The sequence below is a fragment of the Gavialis gangeticus genome, unplaced genomic scaffold, assembly GCF_001723915.1.
Source record: "Gavialis gangeticus isolate Ggan-Ray unplaced genomic scaffold, GavGan_comp1, whole genome shotgun sequence".
NCBI classification, from domain to species: Eukaryota; Metazoa; Chordata; order Crocodylia; family Gavialidae; genus Gavialis; species Gavialis gangeticus.
Genome location: NW_017729009.1, coordinates 12,946,224 through 12,973,670, shown reverse-complemented (window position 1 = coordinate 12,973,670; position 27,447 = coordinate 12,946,224). Strand labels below are relative to the sequence as shown.

The 27,447-nt window shown below is 45.4% G+C and overlaps 1 protein-coding gene across 1 annotated transcript in view; it reads right to left on the bottom strand.

Annotated features, from left to right (window-relative positions):
- Positions 1-410: 410 nt before the first annotated feature.
- The window catches only part of KCNQ2 (potassium voltage-gated channel subfamily Q member 2), a gene marked incomplete at its 5' end in the record, with an annotated part of 109,175 nt that continues 82,138 nt past the window's right edge, over positions 411-27,447 (bottom strand). Inside the window, 5 exons of the mRNA XM_019509754.1 lie at positions 411-6,443; positions 7,230-7,353; positions 18,338-18,469; positions 20,501-20,609; positions 21,412-21,635. Of these exons, the coding sequence (XP_019365299.1) occupies positions 5,706-6,443; positions 7,230-7,353; positions 18,338-18,469; positions 20,501-20,609; positions 21,412-21,635 (1,327 nt within the window). The remainder of the gene's footprint in view (positions 6,444-7,229; positions 7,354-18,337; positions 18,470-20,500; positions 20,610-21,411; positions 21,636-27,447) is intronic.

Here is a 27,447-nt window from a genome sequence, read left to right as displayed (position 1 = left end):
GTGTGTGTATAAATATACACGTGTATATATGTGTGTGTATGTATGTGTGTATGTATACATGTATATGTATATATATGTGTATATATATGTGTGTGTATGTATATATATGTGTATATACGTGTGTATGTATATACGTGTGTGTGTGTGGATATGTGTGTGTGTGTGTGTATGTGTGTATATACGTGTGTGTGTGTGTATATACATATATATACACATATATATACATATGTGTATATACATGCACACACATATATATATATAAATAAAAGGTATCTATCTAGCTATCTATATATGTCTATATATAGATATATAGATATATCTATATATAGACATAGATAGATATATCTATATATCTATATATAGACATATATAGATAGCTAGATAGATAGATATAGATATAAAAACTATGGCTCTGTGTACATTAGATAGTCCTGCACATACCTTTGCACGCCCAGCTGCAGCAGTCCTTGAGAACAGCCCCACTGTCTTCAGTGCAATAACCCTCGCTGTCTGTGTTTTTGAACTGAGCAATAGCAAAGACTGGACTGAAGCCCTTTTCTGGAAGGAAACAGAGATATTCTACTGCTCTAATTTTGTTTCAAGGTGCCTGACGTTTGGTGCAGCCCAAAGACAAAAATCTCCCCTCACCCCTCAAGAAATACCGGGAGGCACCATGGATGAAAATCATGATTTATAGGGTTGGCATTAGTTGTACTTAGAAAGGGGTGACCTTCTTCACAGATGAACATTACCGTCCTACTTGACTGTTCATATAATTATTCTCCCAAGCTGCACCCGATGGCCCATTTCCATTGCTAGATCTGGTCCCTTGTCATCTTAGCTAGTGGAAATTAAGTCCTATTTCTTCTGGATCAAGTGTTGAAGCCCCACTGGTAGCACACTGGCAATTGTTGGCACTGCTGAACAGCACACACTCTTCTTGATTAAGGAACTGCTGTAGTAGTGAACAGCTGGAGAGACAGCAGTTATGGACAAGGAGGTATTCAAATGACTGAGTTCAAAGCTCTCCATTTGGGAATGTGACAGAAATGAGGAGTAAGTCAGCCAAGCCAAGAAAACTCCTTCTCTTTTGTGTCTAAAGTAAACGTGATGTTTTTAAGTCTTAATTATTGTTTTCAATTCTTTTTTTTAATATTCTGAATTAAGAATTTTTTGATGACCTTTTCCTATCAAATTATTAGCTGAACCCAAGCATGTATTCATATATAAAAAAACCTATTTAAACTACATAATTACTTTAGGTTTCTGAGTATGCCAAAAGCCAAGATGTTCACATCTGAGGGCCAGATTCTGCTTTCAGAACTGACTCTGGGGATGAATCTCATTCCAGACTTTACCTCCCTATTTTGAACGACACTGTCCTTCCATTATTTGGATTTCTGCCTCTTCCCTCTGCTTGAAGCATGTTTAAAACAGAGTCAGATCCTTGCTATAAAAAATGCCATGGCACTCTTCCACTAGGTGTTAAATCTGACATTTTAACCATAACTTTCGATTTCCTCATTTGCTTCAGTTATGACATCTTTTCTACTTACACACTTCAATACATTTTAATTCTTTACTCTTATTTCATTATTATGGATTTTTTAGCAATTGTTTCATGGCAAATGTATGGTTTTTTTCACTCTCTTAGGTAAATATTAAGTAAGCAAATGATTACGCCTTTGGAGTTCATCTGGTCTATCCAGGAAATAATGCAAATATTATTTTTTTTAAAAACCATGTAACTGAAAATGTTAAAGTTGAAAATGTACAAGTACTCCTACCTATACTGTAAATAGGAATGACCTTGTTGAAGTGGCTTGGCTCCATTAAGCAGCATTAAAAATAATATTCTTTTAAAAACCCTGATTCCTACATTGCTTGCTTAATGAAACATCATGGCTCTTTGGGTGAAACCATTTGCTTGTCATTATTTTTCCTCCCTTTGTTTAAACGTGGCTATTAAGAAACGGAGCAAACAAGGAAATCTGCATACAACCCCTGCATTTAAGTAACATCAAGTCCCTTTCCCAAATGTTGGGAAATTCAGCTTAGAGCAAGTGCTCTGTTTTCAAGTCTCAGGGTCATTTTGTGAGATGCACTGCAGATGCACTGCATCTTTTCAGAGACGCACACTGACCCAAGAACTTGGGCTCCAAACTTCAAGGCAGGACAACCTGTTGCACAGCATGGTCTCTGCTCCAAGGTTTTGGAATGGCCCGTTTCACCGATGGGGACCATTTTTAACATTCAAATCCAGATCCCCCACCCCCAGTTCCCTGGAGGTTCAGATCCTGGATTTTGGTGCAAGGCCACTGCTTCTGTTTCTGCATGGATGTGCACAAGCACACGTGCGCACACACCGGTTCTGTATGTGCAACCAGGTATCACAGTTACAAATACCTCAGATGCAGTTAAGAAAGGCCTATTGAAAATTCAGCTCAAAATTTGCCTGGAGCCGTGTTGTTCTTACCTCTGACTTTCCTAGCTTTTCCTGGGTTTGTGCCACAACTTGGCATCACCAAAACTGAGTTTCTGTGTCAACAAACATACGGAGATTATAGAGAGAGAGAAACAGAAGTAACACAGATGCTGCAGACATGCCAAACAGCAGTGACACAGAGGTTGCCGTAACATTTTTCATTAAACATCCTCATTGGAGGACACTTATTAGCAAAAATTCAAACATTCTCGTCAAAAACGTGTTGTTTCTCAGCCACTAACTTGAGAAACTAAGAAACCGTTGCATTGCTGACTCACCAGCAACTGCATATACAACGGAGGTGGGGGAAGGAAGGGAGCAGGAAGCTGCTGGGAGCAGTCGAGTGTAATTTGGGATGAGAAAAAGGATTTAAGGGGTTAGGCAACCAAAAGCATCCATTAGGGGCGATTTCTGGTTTCACTCACACCAGCAAAAAACTGGTGTCGCTCCACTAAATCCATGGAGCTCTTGTGGGTGAACACTGGAGTCGTTTGTAAGGATCGACAAGAGGTGGCCTTCTGCAGAGCTAAATCTGGATGGCTGTCCTGACTTTCCACGTGGCTTCACCAGTAACTCTATATTTTGAAACCTATCCAGAAAAAAACCAATTATTCCCATGCATTGGTGGGATACATTGTACACCACAGGTATCTAAAAATGCATTCTTTTCTGAACATCATAGGTAGTTAAAAAAAAAAAACCCTCTGCTTTCTCATAGCCCCTGATTGAGAAGAGCACTTTGAGCCAAGGGTGTATCTCAATTTGCTCCATCGTCACAGGCTACAAAGACAATAGTGAAGGAGTCCATCATACCCATTCTGAATGCAACCAAGTTGGCCAGATTTCCTAATGCCTGAAACCCGTGATGTGTGACAGTAGGGACAGTATGGTTATTGCCAGGACTGGCAGTGGTATCCTCCAGGTGTATAGGGCCGAGTGTGTCAAAATCCCCCTCCCCCAAGCAGCAAACTACATCAACGCAGACCTGAGAAATGGGGAGGAGGTGCTGGGTCTGCCAAGGTCCTTCCCCTGGACCCAAGGATCTGGACCCAAGGATGCACTGACCTCCTTAGAAAAGAAATGCTTTCCCCTTCACTTCTCTACCTGCCTATGCTGGAGCTAACTGGTTGAGAAGACTGTACAGATCCTTTCCGACGCCACATGCTTAAGCATCAATGCAACTCTTTCATTTTCCATCCTGGAGCCCCAAAAAGCCACCTCTCCTGGCAGAGACTTCCTTCCCTGCATGAGATCCCTTGCAACTGAGTTCCTGTGAAGGAGATTCATGCTTCCCTACAGGCAGTTGATGCCTTCCAGGGGGTGCGTAGCTCCTCAGGGGCCCATGACCTGGGGGTCATTAAGGCCAAAGCTGCCATTTTCCCTCCTTTGCTCCTAATTAGCTTTTAGTGGAGGTGACAAAATAAGAGACAACTCCACGATTTTTCCCATTGACACCAGCAGTTTAACATTTGGCCTCATCAAGCTGAGGTTTTGTACTTAGCCCAGGTACGGCAAGGCCCAACAGAAAGGGACTCATGCCACCTCTTTAAATACTAAGAAAACTGACCACTCGTATGGAAAGACAGGGGTTAGAAACGGGGACTGACTGAGACAGCCCAGACTGCATTTTATCCTCCTTCCCCAAACATGCACATTAATGATGTCTAATAACATGGGAAGATTCAGAGGCGAGATAATGACCACTGTGTAGCAGCCCTGGAGATGGCTCCTGAAATGCCCACGTCAGTCCTCTTGGATAAAGTCTGCACATCTCTGCTAGTAAAGGATCACTTTGTGACTTTATTTTGGTCCCGAAAAAAAACTGACCTCATCACCTTCCCCATAGCTTCATGATCCCAGGATCTGTACTGGGCTTTTATGAGAGAGAAGATCTTTTTTTTTTTCCTTTAAGAGAGGGTACTCTCACTGGCAGCACTTGTGGCTAAATTACAGACCGGAGGCTTATAAAAGGCCAGAAGAAACACCTCTTTGCACAGCACAGGGGTCACAATGAAAACGGTGGAGAAGTCCTAAGGACATCTGCGTGATTTGGGATGGGGTAGCAAAGGAAGAATGGGACCACGGGAGGAAAGGAGAGGGCGTGCAAAAGCATTGAGGCACAATGCAAACTGTGTAAAGAAATGGGCAACACCTGGAGTGGCAAGACCCAACCGCTGATGGAGCGCTTGGGACTTTTCTTGCAAAAATGGAGCGACCGCTACTTTTTGTAATGGAAGGCCCCTCTCCCGTCAGCGATTCACCGCGAGGCTGTAATTCTGTCGTGGGCGCTTGTTCAGCAAAACTGCAAGCTTAGGAGAGCAACTTCAAGTTACTGCAAGTTACTGAATTACAACCTCCCATCCTGTCCCCTTTGGAAAGGATGTTATTAAATATAATACACGGCTTGACATTGGAGAATTCCTCCTTTCTGATGGTCTTTCTTGTCTTTCCTTGGTGTCCCAAATCACTCTTCCTCCCCGGTGTTTCCTCCTTATGCCCGAAACATGTATTTTGAATCGTCCAACATCCTCCTACCCTAAACTGCTTGACCAACTGGTTCAAAACAGTACCCGACGCTATTCTACCTTGCACTATCTCAACTACCTCAACATAAACATGTTTCTTTTCAAGAGCCTTTTTCAAGCTTCAGTGCATTATATTGAATTACACCACATTCCCAATGGTTGATGGGGACTCGCGGTCTGGAGATCCCAAGATAACGACCCCATCAGCTGAAATCTGACTTATGAGACTGACATCATGACAGTTGCTTTCCAACTCCAAAGTATTCGCGTACGTAATCCCCTGGTGCCTCTTCGCGGTAATTACGTTATAAAAAAATATCGTCGGTCACCTGTGATTTCAAACCTCCCCGAAAAGATCCCTCCCCAGGCAATATTTGTGCCCCGTATCTTAAAGGGTTACCAAGAAATGCCGTTGCCCACCTTGCACTGTGATAAAGTTTCACCTATGTTAGAAAGAGAGTACGAAAGAAATCCAGATGCTTCAAACTCCAAATTATTCCACCCCACTGGCCTTTCTCGACCGAATGCAGGCTCAGCATGTGCCCCCAGAGTAAGCTGTAAGAAAATATCCACCAGCTAAGTTCTGGATTGGTAAAACCTTAGCTGAAAATCTCCTTGAGAAGTTCAATGTGTGGACGGTGCGGACAGGCGGCCGGCCAGCGCTCCGACTGGGCCCAGTAGACCATCACGATGCTTCACTGTCTAGGAGCCGACCAGCCCATGTCACTGAAAGGTCCCTCACCCGTGGCTGACCTGGGGGGAGGCCCGCAAGGTGTACAGAGGTCAGAATCGGTGTCTGACTCCCCTTCGGCGATGTAGGGTCTGATTTTGGCACAGGGGGCCACTGATGCATAGCAACCGTTGTTCAGGACGTCCAAGTTTTCTTTCGACTGGGAAATGCTAAAGCCACTGAAGGAGCGCTCCAGTTCCTCGTGATCAACCGACGGGATGGAAATAGAGGTGTCGCTGTCTCTCATGGCGCTCTCGTGATGTTTCGTGGTAATGTCTTCGTTCCTCAGGTACTCCGCACTGGCCCGGTGGCCGCCACCGTATGCTGACAAGGAGCGCTCATGCGACGGCGGGGGTGGGATTCGTACCAAAGAGCCCGGATCTCCGACCGGGGAGGACCCGTGGCTCTGTCGCTGATAAGGCTGGTGCTGCCACGATGTCGATGGTGGACACGTGTTGGCTGGCATCGTCGGAGCTGGCGGGGCGGAGAAGTTCTTCTGTCCCATGGAGCTGGTGGACCGGATGATCTTGATGATGCAGCCATTTTTGTCGATGTGCTCCCTGCTTTCTTCTGGACTGTGGTAGGGGGGCGCTGGGTCTGGTTCTTTGGACCCAAAATAGGCTTCTGTTTCCGTCGGCGGGATACCCATCCGCTGCATATAAATATTCACCAGGAAGTCCAACTTCTTCTCCATTGACTGAACCTGAAAAATGAAACAAAAGTCTCAGTACTGCAAGCTGTGTAGGGATTGGGGCAGACCAATCCTCTGGATACAAAAGCACCTGCCCCCAACCCCAGCTCAAATGCAGCTCTGAATTTCAAAGGCACCAATGGGCAGCGTCAAAAGTCCTTGGACTTGGAGGGGTCTGGGATCAAAATCCAGTGTGAATTTGAGGAAGGCACTCTCTGCTTTTACACAGGCTATTGTTACTATTTTTTTAATACTTCCAACATCCTTTCACACATCCAGTTGTCACTACAGCAAGTTGTTTTTAATGCCTGGTGCTTTTGTTAAGTAATATCTGCAAAGCCCACCTGATTGCAAAAGGAGCAGAGACTCCTCCAGCCCTTCCAGCTGGGCTCCTCTTGGTTTGATCAACCCTTAGATGGAAAATGGTACCCGGGGCTTTGTACATGGCTATAAATTGATTTTGAATGTGGGTCCCATAGCAACAAGAAAACCTGCCCACACTCTCTCATGAAATCTGTTTAGTGTAGAAGGGTGACATTGTCAAGGGCATCCAAGTGATTTAGGCACTTAGCTGTACAAGTGTCATTGACATTTTTTCTTGGCTTTTGGTTACTGCCATGCATCTAAGTTACTTTTCAAAATGGAATTTTTTCTCCTAAATGACTTCTTTTTATTTCCAATTTTTTAAAATCATTTATATGCCTCAGAAAACATTATATGCAATCTTTTTTTATATATAACCTTAAGGAAGATATTTCCTAGGATGACCCGTGTTCTACCGTCGAACCTGACCCATACCTGCTTTTCGACTTTTCCAAGTCTGCCCATCATGCTAGGGTCTTCCGGAAGCTCCCCTTCTGCTGGCCCTTTGGTTCGATCCTTGTCTGTCATTGATGGCCCTCGTCCAACAATCTGGTCAACTCTACCAGGAACAGAAACATCCCCCCCGGAAAAGACTCTTGAATTAGTCAGATACATCAGGGAGACAAAACTGTTGCCTTCTCACTCCCTAGGGATACGGCAGTAGCCTCTCTCCCAACTTCCAATTACTCAGGAATAGAGAGTTTTGGCTAAGTGTTTTATCTTAGATGCAAACACATATCTATATTTTCACATTGGTATTGGCAGAGTTTAAAGTCTATCAGTTCTGTTTACAAGGAGATTATCTGGCACATTATGCACAGCAAATTTGCCCTTTGGGAAAAACTGCATTCTCAGACAAGTTTCCTCCAATCAAATCACTATCTTATTCTTACTAATTACATAAACAGCAATTTTTTTTTTTTGTGGTGTGTGGATAATCTTTACAGCTGACTGGATCTCCTTTTAATGGTCTTTCATTATAATATGCTTTTCTCTTCAGCACTAATGAAAGTGCGTAGTTTTCCGAATTAAAACAAGCAGAGAAAAAGTCTCCACTTAAGTGGAAGTGTAATGGATATAGGTCCATTACCTTCAGGTAGAGGTGCACTGGGGATGAATTTGGCCACAGCAAACAAAACGCTATCAGAAGCATTGCTTCCGCTCTGCATAATCCTTGTCAGGGCTGCTAACACTTGCACACTTGCAACATTTGTGCGACTGTTGTCTACACAACAGGGAGCCATTTAAATGCAAGGTCAGGGCAAGCCTATTGGACAAGCTGCCCCGTCTCCTGGGTGCTTTGTTCTGTTTCGGCTACTTGCATTACATTAGGCATTCCTATTTTGCAGTCTAGGAATTTAAGTCTCCATGTGCAGTGCAAAGTTAGGGAGGAGATCTGGGGAGGCCAGACAGGAGATCAGAAGCAAAGAATATTTGAGGTCACAAATTGAGATGCTTTATATAGATAATTAAACATGGGAACCTTGAGATCTCATGCTGGCCAACAGGGCAAGTCCAACTTTGGCTATGATTAAGACTCGATCTCAATGTACAGCCATCTGCTTCGCAGTGCCCTGGCAAACTTTACCCTTGAATAATGTGCCAGAAATATGGGTGATAAAAATAGATTCGTCCATCTGGTTAAAACCAAGTTAGTTGTCTTGAGCGGAACTAAAAATGCTTCTTATGCAGTTCTGCAGTGTGGGCAATGGATCCATGCACCAGGATGAGAAAAGGAGGAGCTGAATGTGGACAGACAAAGGAAAGGAATGAACAAACAAAACCCAGGAAAGGGATGGGACAGAAAGCCATTTCCAACAATACAGCAGTTTCTTTTGCTTGACTTCTAGGGGGTCTTAATGCAGTATATATTGTATTTTAAATACTGGGCCACATTGTCAGTTGGTGGGGACTAATCTAGACTTTAAATACATTAAAGTGACACAGATGCATACCAGCTGCAGATCTGGCTCAAAGAAATGGGGCAGTTTAACATAGCTAAGGTAACACACAAACACACCCACACACACATATGTGTATGTGTGTGTATCTGTGTGTGTGTATACAGAGATATCTCTATATATCCATTTCTATGTAGATATAGGTATAGATTATCTATCTATCAATCTATCTAGATATAGATATATAAAGATATATAAATACATATACGTGTGTGTGTGTTGGTCCTGGGTATGACCGTAAAGGGCCCAGTGGCAATGTGCCGGGGCTACTTATGGTGGGGATAGCTCATAAAATCCCAGTGTTGCAACCTCCAGTGTAAGGTGAGGATAGGGCACCCCCAAACCCTAACCCCCACCACCTTGTGGGTACTCCTTGGTTGGAGAAAGGCTAAGGGACATCATGCTGACAGAAACGTGCCCTCACCGGGGCATTAGGCAGTCGGCAGCAGTTCTCATCTGTTGATCTCTGGAAGAAACTGCAACCATCGAGGCACTGCATGTCGGTCTGGTGTTTGGATCCTGTCTCTGTGGTCTAAAAGGGGATGGTAGGTCTTGGGCAGCTTCCACTCCTCCATACTCTTGCCTAGGCGTACGCATCGAAGGTCTTGGTATGGTGGTCACAGATCTCCATACAAGCGGATTCATCAGGCACCTGCCTAGACCTCTTACATGTGCACCATGATCCAGAGGATCAACAGTTGCCTACTATACTGTATGTATGTGTGTGTGTACACACACACACACAATACTAAGCCACCATTTTTTAGGTGTCATTCTTGATCCAGGTAAGTCGACTCTGTTTATTAGCAGGGTAATGGCTGATTGCTTGCTTGCATGGTAAGTACAGCAGTAGGATGAGTACCATGTGATATATTACAAGTGTGAGTAAGATTCATGCCTTATCTTCTCCTCATAGTACAAAGTGCATGTGATTTGCATGCACAGGGCCCACCAAGAGGAGCATAAGTTATCACCATGGTATGCATCAGGTACAATCCTATAAGAATAACGGTATCATGTAAGCCACGAGGCATTTAATTAGATCACTGGGGCCACCTGGACTTGGGGTCAGAGGCTATGATGTGGATAAAAACACTGTATAATCTTGTTTCCAACATGCACAAGCATCTAGACTAGTAAAATAGGACGCCCCATTTAAAGAGGCAAAAGTGTCTGATTTCTTCTGATTACTGGGGGAGAGGCCAAGGAAATAAGTGGCCCTCTTGTCCCGGTGAAGTGCTCGGCTGCAGCGATTCCCCTGGGAGAGCTTTCTTATTTTGCAGGATAAGGAAATGGAAATGTCCTCTGACAAAAACTGCAGGGTAAAAAAACAAAACAAAAAATTTTGAAATATGGGGGAATTAATGCAGTTGCCCAGGGGCACATGCAAACCCTGTCAGCAACCCTGATCCAAAGCTCACAGAAGTCAATGAAGGACTCTCATGTAGATCCTGTCAAGAGGGCAAATGTTTATCCAGGGGCTTTAAAGTGTTTTCCATATACTTATTGAGCCCCATGCTATCCCAGTGAAGCAAATTGGGGTGAGCTTCCCAAAGCTGCTTCACAGGTGGGGTATGGGGAGGTTACTGGCCTCTCTCACAGCAGGGCTGGTTTTACGCACAGCCTCGGGTAGGAAGGAAGGCATATGGGCATGATCTACCAGGAGAGCTGGCACTCACGGGCAGGTGTGTCTTGCTCCCAACCCACCGTCTGTCCTCCTGGGAGTATTGCTGCTTGCCAGGGCAATGCAGCAGCAGCTCCAGCTGGGACAAGCTGGGACTCACTCTTACCATGCTGCAATCATCATCTTCTGCAGCGCTTGGAAGAGCCAGGGGTTGTCTTCAGGACCCAGGCTGCACTGAGTGTGGTGTGAAGGCAAACTTCTGCAGGGGAGCTCTGGGAGGCTCTGCCCTGGGTGCAGGGGTGGGGGACCCTGGGCCATGCCCTAGCAAGATGTTCATGCACTTCCTTGTGCAGTTGGCCAGCTCCACTGGTGGTGCAGATAAGAAAGTGGGGTTGAAGATCTTGCTCCATCAGGGAAGGCCTCACAAAGGGACTGGTCTCAGGGAGAAGAAAGCAGAAAGCAGGGACTTCTGTTGTGCCTGGGCCTGGAAAAGGGGAGTGCTTCAGTTGCTTTCGAGCCTTCCCATCCCCTCAAGTGCTGGTGCCATGGCAAGATGAAGCTGGTAAGGCCATGAGCTTCCTGCTGCCATTAGACCAAGAGGTGGTTTTTTTTCTCGTGAACATCCAGTTGCAGACTGATTGCTGTGCAGGTGTTTCAAATGCACCTTTGTCTACATATTCCAGTTCAACAGCCTCCTGCTATTCCAATTTCCGGCCCTTCCCAGCTATATCCTGGTAACTGTCCCATATGATTGGGACTAAGAGCTTTTCATGTGCCTAGTGATTTCTTAGCCAGAGTGCAAAGCAGAAAGGATGGGATTTCCAAAGGGACACAAGGAAACCAGGTGCCTTTCTCCAGGGAGAATGGAGGAGCTTGCTAAGGATTTATGGAAGAATAAAGCAAGCTGCGTGGTTATAGCATTGGTAGTAGCTGCTCTACACTAACCCTGCATTAAGTGCACATTGTGAGTGTCTATGTGCATGGTGGCCTATTCCACTCTTAACCTGGAATAAAGTACATCCCCTAGTTTCCTGCCTACGAGTTCTCCTATGTAGACAAGCACTGGCTTTCTAAAGCACGTATGAAGGCCTTATCCTTCAACTAAGTCCCCTTTAGTTGCAGTGTTTTACCATTTTTTCCCCCAGTGGAAAATGAGATGTGCAATTTGTCACTCTCTCAACATACACTGTGACATTGGGTCAAGGGTGCGTGGTCTCCAGGCCAGCTCTTCAAAGGAAGCATCCGACCCATGCCCCCAAATCAGTGTGCAAACTCATCGTGTTCCCTAAGGTCTTGCTACCAGCACATGAGCACTGGCATTAAGTAATGGGGTACCTCACAATCCATTTGCAGGCACCAGCTTCTGGGTGGAAGAAGTGGGGAGACCAAGAACTTTGTTTTTCTTTGTATCCCCTTTCAGGAGCCAGGCACAACTGCAGACACTGTGATCGCAGCAGTGCAGGAAAAGCTCCGTGTTGGCCCCTCCTGGGGTACTGGCCATATCACGGAGGACCGGCAGGGCTGACCAGATGCTCAAGAGAGAACACGTTGGGTGGTGTGGGGTCTGCCTTCCTGCTGCATTCAGGAAGCATCAACCTCTCCAGATTTGCACAGCTCCTCCAGGACATCCCCTTGGGATGGTGGGCTTCTGTCGTCATACTATTGAGACAGTTTGTGCCTTTAAGATACTGGGTCCCAGGCCACGTGCACACACACACACACACACACACACACACACACACACTCATGTGGACTTAACATAGGCTCAAGCCTTTGAGAACCCATCCCTTGGATTTAAGAGGGCCAAAAGATGCTGTCTGACCTGCCATCCTATCCCACCTGCTACGTGCCTGGCTCTGCTGCAGTCTTACTCCGAAAAAGGGTCGTTGCTGTTCATTTTAAGCATCACCTCTTCTTCTTTCAAATGATACAGAAAAATGTCAATTCTCGCAGCAGCCACAGTGCAGTTTTCTCATGCTTCGTTATGCTTCATGCTTACAGTACATGCAAAGAGGGAGCAGCTGCCACCCCCTGGCCAGAAGCAGACATCAAAGGTCAAACGGCTCAAATGAGGAAAAAAAATGAAGTGTTTAGAAAGAGAGATTCAATTTAGTCTTTGACACAATCCAGGCATTGAAGCCAAACCCCCTTCATCCATGCCATATGACTGGCTACTTACCTTCTGGTTGCTTAATGTTTGTACCAGATCGATTTTGAAAATTGGTATCTAATAACACTACTAGTGTCCAAGTATGCGCTATTCAAAAACAAAAATCACCGTGAACCTGGTTGCATCTTGTGACGGCCTGCCAGGACGTACCCAGAAATCTTTGGTGTAGCTTGTGGCATTTGCTATAGCCAAAACCTGATCTTATTTATACATTCACAATCTGTTGTCTTCACTAGGAACTATACTCAAAGACCTGAGGGCTGAATTTTGCCCGCAACACATAGGCACTTTTGAGGCGCATCACACCAATTGCTCATGACTTTTTGCCTCTGTTGCCTCAACAGGTGGTTTTTTCTTTCCCCCTTTTTAATTCTCAATGGACCAGCAATTAGCTGAAATAAGGAACCATATGTTGATGGTGTGGCTTGCTTGGGGCAAATTGGCCTACCTCATAGCTGAGATGATTAAACTTATCCTCCATCTAGGTGCAAATCCAGAAATGGTAACTCTCAGGCAGTTTGGGATGATTAAAATTATCCTCCATCTAGGAGCAAATCCAGAAATGGTAACTCTCAGGCAGTTTGGGATGATTAAAATTATCCTCCATCTAGGAGCAAATCCAGAAATGGTAACTCTCAGGCAGTTTTGCCTAAGGACATCAGGAAGTTAAGCCTGGCGAGATTTATAAGGAAGTTAAGCACACATGCTAATGTTAAGTCCCTTAGGGTTCCCATTGATTTAATTTGGGGTACGCAGGCATTTGAAGTTATCACAGAATCCTAGAAAATGATGGTTGAGGTCACATCTAGTCCAAACCCCTGCTCCAAGCAGGACCAGCCCCAGCTGTATCATTCCACCAAGGCTGTGTCTATCCAGGTCTTCAAAACCTCCAAGGATGGAGAGTCCACCACCTCTCTGGGTAGCCTGTTGCAGTGCTTTACTACTCTCCTAGTGAGAAAGTTTTTCCTAATATCCAACCTTGACTTCCCTTGCTGTGACTTGAGCCCATTGCTCCTTGTTCTGCTATGCACAGGCTTTGCTGATTGGGTGCCAGATCTGTCTGTCTTCCTATATTTGAGTTAGCCGAGTGTGTGGCCCGATAAGGTTTCAATTGTCTTGTGTTCATTTCCCAAGCTCAGCTTGCTCAAAAAAAAGCTGCATGGAAAATGGCACTTCTGCCACGTGTTTAGCTCTTAGTGAAGACAAGGAGGCTGGGAGACGTGTTATTTAAAAAATGACATCATTGTGGCTAAAACCATGCACATGTGCACAGAATGTGAGCGTACGCTCACAAGTGATATTCGCACTAAGATGTGATGGTTGAACTACACTTTGACCCAAATTCACGTCTCCTGTGTTGACTCCACAACGTGCGATTTGAGGGACCTGATTGCGGAAACGACTTATGCATATACTTCCAATATGCTTTGTGGGCATGAGTCCGTGGGCACAAATCAGATAAGCTCACAGTGCACCTCAGACTATAAAGTGACGCCTGACTCAAGCTGTGAAAATACAACCTATAATGTACATATGTATTTTTTTGTTTGTTTTTCATTTACCTGACAACATACACGGTTAACATTTTCAAACAAAAACTTTTAGCTACAGTGAAAGATCATGGCTCCACTGGCACCATTGCTAAAGTTCCCATTGACTTCATTGAGGCCAGGATTTTGCTAAAAGTCTTGGCTTTGTTTTTACACCTCGTCTGAAAAAGATCTATTATAGTCAGCCAAATGTCTGTAATGTTTTTAATGCCATGCCTTTTCCATGGCCAATGGAGTTACGTCCAGGGATATAAATGGTCCCTACTACATTTCTTTTTACAGATGAAACATTTGGCTCTTATATCATCCGTTGAAAGAAACACCAGCAGCATGCTCACTTCAGTGAACACGTATGACTACCTGCAAACGTATGCTTAAACTGGTTTGCAGGTGCATGCATTACGTGAAGTGCTCCTTTTTTAGAAAGCAGATGTCTTAACTGAGCTCTTTTTCAGGGGGTGAGAGCAAATCCTGCTAGCTCTGAGTCTGTTTGTAGTCTTTTACAATGGACTTACAATACCCTAGCAAAATGATGACATTGCCACCCCAAACATCTGCAAGAGGAAAACCTAAGATTACTGGCTGAGGAAACCAATAAGTATATGGGTGATTTTTTTTTTAAGGCTTGCCTTATGCATGAAAGCCCGATACTAAAGTAAATCAAAGCATATCCAGAATAGAGAGGCATTTTGAATATGAAGTTTGCGAGCTGCCTTCCTAAGTAGTACATGCCGTCATATAACCTGGTGTGAAAGGGGTTTGACATTAAGCAAATGAAAAATCCAGAGAAAGCGGCATTTTGGCAAATCCTAACCTAGGCGAATATTGGGGTGACTCTTTGGAAGAGAACATGGGTCCTTTGGTTGGATACTTCTTATGCCGGGGAGTTGAAGGGGGCGGGGGACCCACAATCATATCTATCCTGGCAAAGTAAATAAGAAAAAAGACACCAGCAAAATGCATAATGAAGCCACATGTAGGAAAAAGTTGGTCGGAAAGTTGTAGAAACTTAAGAAACAACTAAAAAAACCAAAACTGACAGAAAAAGAGAGAGAGAAAGAGAGAGAGAAAAAGAGAGAATTTTGAAAATATATTCCGCTCGAAACAGATTGCAGTATTATATCGCCTGATTATTCATGAATATGCCAAATCTTATCCAACAAAACACAAGATTCAGGAGATTGCTGCTACTCAAAATGGGAGTTACTCTGCATATAATAGGCAATAAACTGTACATACTGGAATATATTTGTATATATGTGGCAATATCCCATTGGAAATGTTGGATATAAGACAACATATATTCTCCTTGCTCTTACAGTGACAGATAAAACATCTTAGGCTCGTTTAGAAAAGCATGAGTTATTGAAGTAAACAAGATACATTTGATTGTAGGATTGTTTAACTCAATGAATGGGAACACATCCATGGTGGGAAAGCTGTTAGGATGGGACACATGGCAGACGGAAGAAAACAGCACATCACATACACTTCACACCAGCAGCAAGTCATGAATGGTTACGGGGGAAAGTGCATGTCAACACCCCAGAAGTTGGCTTGAGTAAAGCTTTAACCCAGTGAGATGCTGGCCACTGAGGGCTAACGTGAGAGGTCATCACAAACTCTGCAAAGTTTTGAGACAGCAGAGAGAAAAGAGTGCTTTAATTGCTGTAGACAAAAAAAAGGTCATATTCTCCTCTAAGTTAGAATCACAGACAATGAGGGAGGCTTGAAGGGACCTCAGGAGGTCACATCTAGTCCAACTCCCTGCTTCAAGCAGGATCATCGCCCATTAGATCATCCCAGGCTAGGATTTGTAGAGCTGGGCCTTAGAAACCTCCAAGGATGGAGACTCCACCACCTCCCCATGGAGCCTGTTCCAGTGCTTTACTACCCTCCTTTTGAGGAAGTTTTTCCTAATATCTAACCTAAACTTCCCTTCCTGCAACTTGAGCCCATTGCTCCTTCTGTCATCTGCCCCCACTGAGAACAGTCCAGCTCTGTCCTCTTTTGAACCCCCCTGCAGGGACTTAAAGGCTGCTATCAAATCCCCCCTAAGTCTTCGCTTCTGCAGACTCGATACACCCAGCTCCCTCAGCCTTTCCTCACAAATCATGTCCCCCAGCCCCGGGATCATTTTTGTTGCCCTCCACTGGACTCTCTCCAATGTGTCCACATCCTTTCTATAGTGGGGGCCCAAAACTGGACTCAGGACTCCAGATGTGGCCTCAGCAGTGCCGAATAGAAGGAACAATCACTTCCCTTGCTCAGTGGCAACACCCCACCAATGCAGCCCAGGATGCCATTAACCTTCTTGGCAACAAGGGCACACTGCTGGCTCATATCTAGCTTCTTGTTCCCTGTCACCCCCAGGTCCTTTTCTGCAGAGTTCCTGCCCAGCCAGTCACCCCCAGCCTGCATCCGTGCAGAGGATTGCTCCCTCCTAAGTGCAGCACTTTGCACTTGTCCTTGTTTAACCTCATGAGGTTTTTTTGACCCAATCCTCCAATTTACATCAATATAGCCCCTTTGGCTCAAGTGGCAGCCCTAGGGACCACCAAGCAAGGTTGGCCATCTGTACTGCCTTCCTTAAGAGCAGTGCCCATAGGGAATATGTCTCAGCTGCCCCCTGAAGTGCACTTCTCACCCTGCTTCCTGCTGGCTCAGGGGTGTAATCATCTGTTGTTGACCAGTGCATGCAGTATATTGGAACAACCTCTGCTGGGCCAACCAGTGCATTGTGCCCCAAGGATGAGCCAGTTCCCTACCCACTCTTTTGGGGGTGAGGCAGTCAATGGGCCCCAGTCTTGTGTGCCTGAGGCAGGGGTCCGTGCAGGGTTGAGGGTCCCCCATCTCTTTACCTCCCTGCAGGGGAGTATTATGAAAGTCATCACCTACCCCTTACTATCTATGCTGATGCAACAGAGAGAGGGATCTGGCCTTGTCATTCAAAACAGCAACTTCCAGCCTCACCTGAAAACCAGTCAGCGAAATGACTTTCTTTCTAGAGTATTTGCACGGAGAGCAAGAGAAATGGAGCGGTGATGGAGGAGCCATACGGAGTACAACATTCATCTAAAAGCTTCCTGAAGAATAGAAGTCTTGCTACAGCTTATCCAGTCTACCATACAAACCACTGGCTGGTGCCAACCTGGTCTGGAAATCTCATGGGGAGAGGGTATTGTCAAACAATTCCTAGCATATTCTGGGCCAAGCAGAGATTTTCTCTGCTCTGGACTTTGTGGGATGAGATGTGAACAAGGTGCATGCGTGTACGTATGGAAGACGAGGTTCTTTAGGTTAATGTGATATCTTTTATCAGACCAATGAAATAGTTGGAAAAATTGGTCTTTGCAAGCTTTCAGGCACAAACACCCTTCTTCAGGCAGGGGGAGAGTCTGCTGGTGTTATGTGTTCTCCACGGCGGAAGAGACGCCAACATGCAAAATGCAGGTCTGTGACAATGTAAATGCATGGGATCAGAGGGAATGGTAGACAATAGGAGTGATGCAAATTGGTGCAATTGGAGGTCACCCCTATTGCTTCCCATTCCCTCTGATCCGCACTGCAACACATTTGCATTTTCACAGACCTGCATTTGGCATAGAGGCTTCTGTTCCACCACGGAGAAACACACCTGAAGAAGGGTGCTTGTGCCCAAGAGCTAGCAAAGAACAATTGTTTCAACTATTTGAGTTGGTCTAATAAAAGATACCACATTTACCCAAAGCACCTTGTCTGCCTGTGTCCTCAGACCACCATGGCTACAACCAACACCCCTAATGCACGTATGAATGGAGCCGAGAGAGGAGAGATCCTCTGTAAGTATTCCCAAGGGGCACCAGACAGTGGGAGATAATCCGTTTTTACTGGCCCAGTTGGACTGAACAGGATTTGCTCCCGTTTCATGGCACAATGAGGCTCTTTCAAGATCCTTCTCTCTGGATGTCCTGTGACAAGACAGGGGATGAGATAACACTGCAATGTGAGCCAGCACTTCACAGGGAACACTTACTTGCCCTTATGCTCACTAATACGAATGGGTTTTATGCAACCAGTTTGTACTCCGGGCCAAAAATTCACACGCTGACACTCAGGTGATGTTCAGAAACCCACAGTTTCCCTTTAGGCTATTTCTTAGAAAGAAAAACAGGTCATGGGTGTTAAGGAAACAGTGTTGTGTCCCTATGAGGGATGACAGGCGTGAGAGAGGTAAAGCAAACAGAGAAGTCTCTTGCCTGGACTGGAGGTTTTTAATCCGGGAAAGCATATCCAGGTGTCCGGCAGAATACTGCTCGATGACATCCATCACGTCGTAAGGCCGCAGGCTCTCCTTAAACTTCCGCTTGGAAACGAGGAATCGCATCACGCTAGAGGGGAAGAAAATAGTGTCCTTGTGCCAGACTTATGCACAGTACAGAGACACACAGGCACATGCTGCAGAGCATTGCTTGGGAACCGTTGCAGAGCAAGATGAAGTGACAGTTCATTTTACCGGGGGCCTTTTCAACAAAGCAAAGAGAGCTCAGACTGGAGAGGTAGGGCTCTGTAAGGGTATCCCTGGCCCCTTTTGTGGAAAGCTTCGGTTGGTTTGTAAGTGCACGGGGAAGGAGCCACTGCCAAGCATGCATACCTTGCACTTACATTGCTGCCCATCCTGGAAGCAAATAGCACCAACCCCGAACTGCAGAAATTGGGCAGGGAAAGTTTCTGTCTTGGGCCCTTGGAGAAGATGTGGGGGTAGGAAAGTATTTGCTTGCAAGTCCCCTGGCACAGAGGGCTACAAAATGCCACCCCTGGTGCCAGCAGCAGTGAATCAGAGCTAATGGGTTTAGAAAGACCGCATCCTACAACACTTCAAATGATGGGAGAACCAGCATGGTCTCGAGCTGGGTGTTTCTTTGAATGCCCTCCATTATTTTTGCATGTTGTGCTGATGTCAGCAGGAAGCACTGGCTTGTGGGGGGGAAAAAAACCCGATAATTGAAAAATTCCCTGGCGGCTGGTCTTTTTTTCCCCCTGCTTTTTCCTTTATGTTTCAGGCTGGGCAGCAGAGCATTTACTGAGAGAGAAAAGCAAGGGTCGCTAAAACCCTGCATTGCAAACACTGATGTGATGCCCAACCCCTGTCACAGCAGAGGGCACGCCGCTCATCGAAGCAACACAACTGGGAAAGCACCTCTGTTTTAGGTTTGAATGCAGGGTATTGGGCCTCTGTTGTAAAATGATGACAACTGGGCTCGTTGCCAATGGGAAGGGGTCCGTAGGAAATGGAAAGCTAGTCCAGGATTGCTATTTCCTTCATCAGTAAGAGTCGACTATAAAGTCATGACATAGTGCTTGCCCACTAAAAATGAGCTCAAGGGGCTCCCAGGATTTTAGAGGACCACAGAGGATACCATATTACAATAGTTCACGGAAATTAGTGTTCGGCCAAGTCAGAAGAGTGAGTGGTTTTAAGCCCTGCCCTGGACCCTGTGGGTTTAGGTGATAATCCTGATGTTTCCCTCTCTCCTCCTGTGGACTGGTTCATGACCCATTTGCAAAGTGGCTGCACTCTCCCAATGGTTTTTTTCAGCACTTTCTCCTCTCTTGAGACACTTTGGGAGCAGTTTCTAATGGCAAGCCACATGTCATGCTTGCAACAGGAGGCAGAGGAGGGTGAGAATAAACCCTGGACCCTCTACCGGACATCTCGTTTGCTATGTCACTGGGCCAAGTGGATCACGAGCATCTTAGTTCGGGTGTAAGCACTACCAGAGGGGGCCTGGGTCAGAGACTCTGCACCTTGCCTCACCTCAAACAAGTTTGGCTCTGGATTCAAATCCGTATCTGACTTTTGAGTCTTTCTGTCTCAAGAGAGTGAATGCCAAGAACTTGGGGAAATCAAGGCTGGCACCTAAGGCTTGTGGAGAAGAGCAGGTCAAGTGGAAGGGCGGCGAGTAAGAAAAAGAGAGTCAAAGTTTAGGGAAGGATTTTGTGTTCATCATTCAGAAATATAATGGGGTTTAACAGCCCTGACGGTCCCTCGGTCTGTCTGCCGCATATCTCCAGTCTCGATCTGGTTTTGGAAATGTCAGCATTAAATTGCAATGCTGCTGGTAATGCTGACTTGGACTTAATGTTGTACAGGATTTTTCTGTCTCTCCATAACTCCATTTCTAAGCAAAAATTGCCTTTCCCCCTCCACCTTCTTGCATCATTTATCTAGAAGGCCAGACCACCTGGGGGAATCTAGTTAGCAGCAGTAGGATTTGTGAATTTGTCACCTCCACTTGGATTGAAAATATCCCTTTTAACCAGTTGTTTTTCATTAATATTTCTCCATTAATATTTTCTTCTCCTTCACTCACACGCACACACACACACATATGCGCACGCACACACCCATCTTCTCTTACCACACGGCTCTGATGCTGACTTTCAGTCCTGGTGTTAAATCTTCCGTCACAAACTCACAGTTGCAGCTTTTGTTGTCATCAGGGATGTCTTCACCTGGGAGGCTTGCTTCTGGGTTTAAAAGAAAGAGCAAGAAATAAAATCTGAAGCCTCCACAACCATGTCTCCAAAGGGAAGAGTGTCCAATTCCAAGAGACAAAAACACACGGTTAACTTTGCATCTTCCCAGAAATGCTTTCTCCCTGAGCTGGGAGAAGGTGACATCTGCTCTGGCATTCACAGCCCATCTGTCTCCAAGTGCTTCACAGCAGCATCGCATCCTGAATTGCATCTTTCTTCTCCCCTCTCCCACCCTCACACCCTTCCGGGGATAAGATACTCCCCCGAGTGATGCCAACAGAGATTTCAGCACTGATTTTGGCAGGCTCAAACCCCCATCATTCCTCCAAACTGGCTAGGCTGGGACGACTCCTGTTTCAACCTATGCGCCGACCAACTGCAGACGCTTCCTCAGCCCGATGAACGACATTATATGTCCCCGAAAGCTTGCAAAGAATCATTTTCCCAACTATTTGAGTTGGTCAAATAAAAGATCTCAGATTCACCCAAAGATCCTTGTCTGCCTATGTCCTTAGACCAACACGGCTTCAACCAACACGCCTGGTATGGCCTGCCACCAAGTTTATCAGGGCACTGGCCTGCTATGGACGAGGGGATGCAGTGGATGTGTGGGAGAGCTGCGGGCACAGAAGAAAGACTCTAGGCAGGGCATTATACTGTACCTAACGCGGTCCACATGCAATAGAGGTGTGTGTTGGCTGGACTGGATAGCTCCTGCTGGGGGCTATCAGGGCTGCCAGGACCCCAGCAGGGTAGGATTAGGGATAGCTCGCTGCATTTTGGACGCTCTCACCTTCGGAGTTCTGCCGCGACGCGGCGCCCTTGATCCGGAAAGCTTGCCGAGCCCTGCTCCGGTCCCCAAAGCTCCAGCTTTTGGGCACTTTGCTTGGACTGTCTTCGATGCTCTGGTCTGCGCTGGGGGATCGCCGGACGCCCTGCGCCTGCGGAGAGCCCTTCCCTTTGGCGCCAGTACCGCGGGGGCTGGAGAACACCCGGTCTTTCAAACTGACCTTCTGACTGTGCACAGAAACCAATTGAAACAAAGACAAAAAAGGAAACAGCGGGGAAAAGTCACTCTGGAAAGCACATACCCATTCCCCTGCAGCCAGTCGAAACCAACAGCATTTCAAAGCAGCAGCGAGATGTGGCTAATCATTTTGGCTTTTTGGAAGAGCATTTTAGAAATGTTTCTGTCATAATGAATGAAATGGCAGCGACTGTTAATAGAGAGAAAATAATGAATGCTCAAACAGAAAACCCTCCTGTAATGAGAGGGCTTGCTGAACAGAATGGCATTAAACAATGATGCAAATGATCCTTAAATCACTTTATTGGTCCCAATCATGAGCTACCAAGCTTTCTTCCCTTTCCCCCCACACATGCCTTCTGCAGCTCTGTCATCAGTAAGAAATTGTGCCGAAAAGTTTAGCAAAAAGAATTTAAAAATAAAATTAAGAAGCTTTTATTCAGACCTGTTCCTCTCCCCCTTTTTTTCATGCTATCTTTTTTCCCCAGCTGGAAACCTTTTCTAACCTTTTTCTATCTTCAGGTCAAAACCCAAAACCTTTCCCTAGTCCATGTTTCTGCTTAGCTAAATGCACAGACACTATTACATTTCATATCTCACGGAAAGATTTCATATGGAGATTGTAAAAGCATTTGCATATCTATTAAGGTTGTGCAAGTATTAGTCTTGCTTTTGGGCTCACCCCTTTGTCTTTTTTTTTAATTTCTGAATTTTGTTTGGTCAAACTTCTATTCAAACCAAGATGAACTTCACGTGAAACTCTCAAAAAAGAATGTCATAAAACTTGATAAATGGGGGAAAACTTTGCAACATGGCTAGGAACCAAATGGCATGATTTTTATAATGTTGCACCAACCTAACATTTGCTAAATACCAAGTGATTATTAAAATAAGATTCGACACCTATGACAAAGCTCTTCCCATTGAGTTGGTATCTCATAGAAAGGCAAATCTGAGAGTGATTAAAATTCAAGTTGTAGTGTCCTCCTCTTGCAATAATAGACACTAATGTTGTGTAATGGAACATATTGCAACTTGGCAATATAAGTACACATGAGCCTGACAGAAGGGCATTATGAGAAAGTATCTATTCTCGGTGATTTTCTGGTCAAATTTGCTCCATTAAGCAGGCAAAGCTGTGCTTTTTTTTCCAGCTGTGAGTGCTGCCACCACCGCACTCAGAATTAAGCTCTGTTCTTCTTGGCTTTCTTATCACCATTTCTCATTATAAAAAAAAAAAAGTCTGCAATTAGGATTTTGCTGCAGATTTCCGAGGCAGAAAAAAATCCAGTTCCCTCCTCCACCGCAGCATCGGTTGTGCTATGCTGACAAGAGCAAGCATTTGGTTGTGTCAGTAAAGGGAGTAGCTGTTACTCAAAGATGCTCAAGGAGCACCTTTGGTGGGGAAGAAGGTGCATTTTTTTTTTTTACTGTCAATCATTTATGCCGATAGTAATTTTGCTTCAGCAGCATTTTTTTGGTTTTACCAGACCAAATGGTGAGCAGGGACAGAAGGCCTGATTCAAGGTCCACTGCATTCAGTGGGAAATGACCTTCCCCAGGGCATTTAGCTATTGCTACCATTTCTCTTGCAATAGCATGGGGACGGATCAGCTGAAATGGGGGGACCATAAATGCATATATGCATAGCAAGAGATAAAACCCTGCCTGGAAGAGCTTACAGTGGGAAGGTGGGATCTTTAAAAGTACCTAAAAAGAAATCGAGTGTCCAAAGTTCACTGAACCACAGTGGATGCTAGGAGCCTCAGGCCCTTGGGCTTCCACGAGAGACCTGAAAAGGTGAGACAGATGAAAAATGGGATGGGAAAAAGAGGGAATACAATAGCACCATGGAAATCCCTGGAGGCAACAGCAAAAGCTTCCCCCTCTTTCATCAAGGGAAGGAGAGAAAAAAGAAGAAAACATTGCAAACCAACTAGCATCCCCACCATTGACTTGTGTGTAACTACACCTAGGTCAGGTGGCCTGGAAAACCCCCCCAACATTTCCTGGGACTAAAGCACCTTTCAGCTTTTGAATAATCAGTTGGTATTTGGCAAATCCGGAGGGTCAGGTTCCAGTCTCAGTTCCCTCTAGATATCGGAAAATGTGTTTGCATTTCAGAGACCGATTTTGGGACCAATGACTGGTGAAGATTTTGGGGGGAAAAAAAGCATGGCATGAATGTGATTTGTTTAAACAAAGGCCTTTCAGCTGTGCATGCACCCTTCCTGCATTTGCTTCCCGTGACCGGACCAGCAAATGAGTCGATCTGCTGAAATGTCTGAGAAATGGCTGCTCTTAAACGAATGCTGCCAAATAGTTTCAAAAGCACCAATTCCTAATTGCCGGTATCTGCACCGCAGCCCTGACTGGAGACTTCAGCTCATGCTATCAGGGAACCAAATGATAACACGTGACCTTACTACATCAAAACTGATCTATTTATAAAATGCACCGCTGACCAAGGATTGTGTGTAGTGACGGGTTTTGGCCAATTATTCTGAGTTGCACAGACATCTGAGACGTGTAATCGGTTCGTGATCGGTTTGGGAGGCCCCCCAAAGGCAGGGTTGCTCCAATGAACTCTTTGCTTTGAATTCATTTGTGGCAGCATTCAGCATAATTTGGGACCTGCTTTCCAGCACCTGCACACCCGTGCCTTTATGTGAAATCCTCTGGCTGAGCGCTACCCACCCTGATATGAAAACCAGGCCGGAGATCTTTGTGCTCCAAAGAACCACTGTACAGACTAATCCAAATGCTCCGACACAACACTAATGCTGAGGCTTTATTCCACAATCCTGGGTTTTCTTTGTCTTTTTTTAACAGAAGAGCATTCTTGTAGCCTATTCATTTTAAGGCCTTTTGTGTGGCACCTTGGGCTTGCACGTCTTTGTTCAACAGGGGCTTTTTTGTTCAACTGCGTCTTACTGAACTGAATCAGCAGAGCCCCAAAATTCAGCACTGAAATCAATCTCTGGGAAGCTCATCCTGCAAAGCACTGCTGCTCTCACTGCCTTTGGAGAAGTGAGCATGCTCAGGATTTAAAAGACAGCGGCTATCATGGCATAAATCGGGCCCTGTGCCACTCCCAAATCAAAGATGTTGCCAAGAAGTAAGAAATGCAAAACAAAAGAAAACCAAGCAGAAAGCATTGCACTCAGTAATGAACACGGACGAGGGGCATTTCACATTAGGACAGCATGAGGTACAGTATTTTACTCGTTATGTGAATTTGATGAACGGTTAAAGTCCATTCAGGTCTGATCCCTGAGTGTTCACTACTCAGAAACACCCAACACCTGGGATGCCGTCATAATTCCTTTGTCTTAAAACAAACAGACAGACATTAACAACAGAGACAACACGGATAGTCCATTCAGGTTTTCCTTTTGCCATGCAATTCTTTCATTGGAAAACGGTGACCGAGCTCTCTCTGCATGCAAACGTAGCGAGTCCCTGCCACGGATGCTGGCGGTTGGGAGGTGGCAGGAGCTGGGCAGAGAAGAATCCAAAAGAAATGTATATGCTTTCAGCTAATCCAAGATCATGTTCTCATTCAACCAGAAACTCATGCAAAGTGAGTCACAGTGTTTCCGAAAAGGGATGTTTCGATGCCAACCAAGCAGATGGGAGATGGACGTGGCTTCATTGTGCAGCATGGGCATCGAGGATGACGAGAATGATTATCCAGCCACACGCAACGGCATGAAAGGGAGCTCAGACGTGGGATGCTGCGGGGCTGCCGTGAGAATGGGACACTCATTCTGCTCATCCCGAGAGGAAGAAAACCAGAAGGTGTTGAAACCAGGGTCAAAGACTGGGGCTGCTCTGGTGGGCCCCGTACCAAAAGGAGGGTGCCTCTCTGAGTTACCATGGGTTTAAAACATATTGGGTGGAAAGACTACCGCACTGCTGCGCTGGTCGATGGCCGACCTTACAGGATGCTCCTGAACTCAAAGAAGGGAACACGCTTAGCACGGACCTTGTTTTTGCACCCGAAACGTGCCTGAGTTGTCTAACATGGGTTCCTCTAGAACGACCCCTCCAGGAAACGCAAGTCCTTCCAGCCTAGTGCCACTGACGTCTCTGGGAAAGCTCCCTCTGACTGCAGCCGGCTTTGCACCGGGACAGGCGCAGCCTTCAGCAGAGAAGTGCTTAACAGCTTATGCTTAGTTTAATATATATTAAAAAAAAAATGGCTAACCCCATAATGCCGACGGATACAGGAGGTTTGAACTCTGGTTTTGAAGGCTTGTTTTATAACCTTGACAATCCTCTGAAGTGCTGTATTTGCATTCCCCGTTACTTTCTAAAAGGACTCCCTGCTTTCACTGTTATTTGTGCATCTGTTAAAAAAAATGGTTACCTAACGCTTCCTGCCATTCTTTTAAATTGCACGTCTGCAGCGGCTTCATTCGGTTTATTAATCTGCTCATTGCAAAATGTTAGGCAGATGTGGACTCCTTGTGGACTCGGTATTTGTCTCCATGGGTGAATTCAGGAGACGGGAATGTTTTTCCTCCTGAAAACCATATTCAAGGAGTGACAATGAGAGAGAGAGGTTACGTCTTGTTGGGGAATGAGGCTATTCTTCAAACCAGAGTTTGTGCTGAGTTCATGGCCTTGGAGAACAGTTTACTAAAGGCAGGCAGAACTGAATTATAGCCATTGTTTAACATTAGTACAGGGACCAATTTCTAGTATGAATGAGAGGCAGAAACCAATTACTGAACACATCAAAGGGAGAAAATATAAGTGGCATGTAATGCTTGCCATGGTGGGCTCCGAATTCAGAGGAGGACGGACTCTATACCTGGCTTCAAGTGAGTTATAGCAGGGGTGGACACAGCAACATGTACAGTTGTAGAGCAAGAGGCTTATGGAGCGTAAACACTCCAGGAGATGATGACGGTGATGGTAAATAATCATTTTTGCTGTCTCTCTAGCTATAAGCTGAGCTGGCAGCACCATTTTAATGCTGGTGTGACAATCTGCATAACTATCTCCTTGAATTTTTAAAAACACCGGAAGCATTGACATGGTCTGCTCTAATGCCCCCTAAGCCTTGAAACCAGACTGAGCAGGGAGACCTCCGATTAAATTTTACCCCATTAGAAGCTAGAGAGAAAAAAATAAATAATAACCCCATCTGAGCTCCCCTCTCTGGAGTAGTTAATCTGGAAAACTCATTTACCTTTGTGCTATGACCTTATGCTTCTGAAATACGGCTGACTTTCTGTGTGAATTTTTTATGCCTGTGCATTGCTGTTGCTAGTCTTAAGTCTCGTCTCTTCTAATGCACAGCAGGTTTTTCCAGCAGACAGGAGTACGACAGAGAACATCCTCAAATTTCATATCACCGCACTTAGACTCTTCAAGAAAGTCCTAGCAGCTTCTGGGGTTGGTTAATTCAGAAAGTGTTAAAGCTTTTTTGCATTGCTGGAGCTGCATGAGACAAGCCGAGCCCACTGCTGAACTTGACCTGTTATTTATTCAAGTAGAAATAGGCTCTGTTCCAAGTTACAGCCACCCTTACTCCCCTTTCTTCTTCCCAGTCACCACAGTGCTCTACAAACACCTCGTTTCATTACCAATCTACTCATTGCTCCCCTGCTACTGGGCGCATCTACACGTGCATTAATGCGCTTTAGTAAATGCGCATTAACTCTAGTATCTCCAGGTGCCTGTACACATGCTGTGAAGCTGCTTCGATAACCTGGAATTACCGTGCTCCAGCCAGGCTCCGCATTTCATGTATCAGCATGTCCACGCTTCAAAACAGCGGTTGGGGTACTT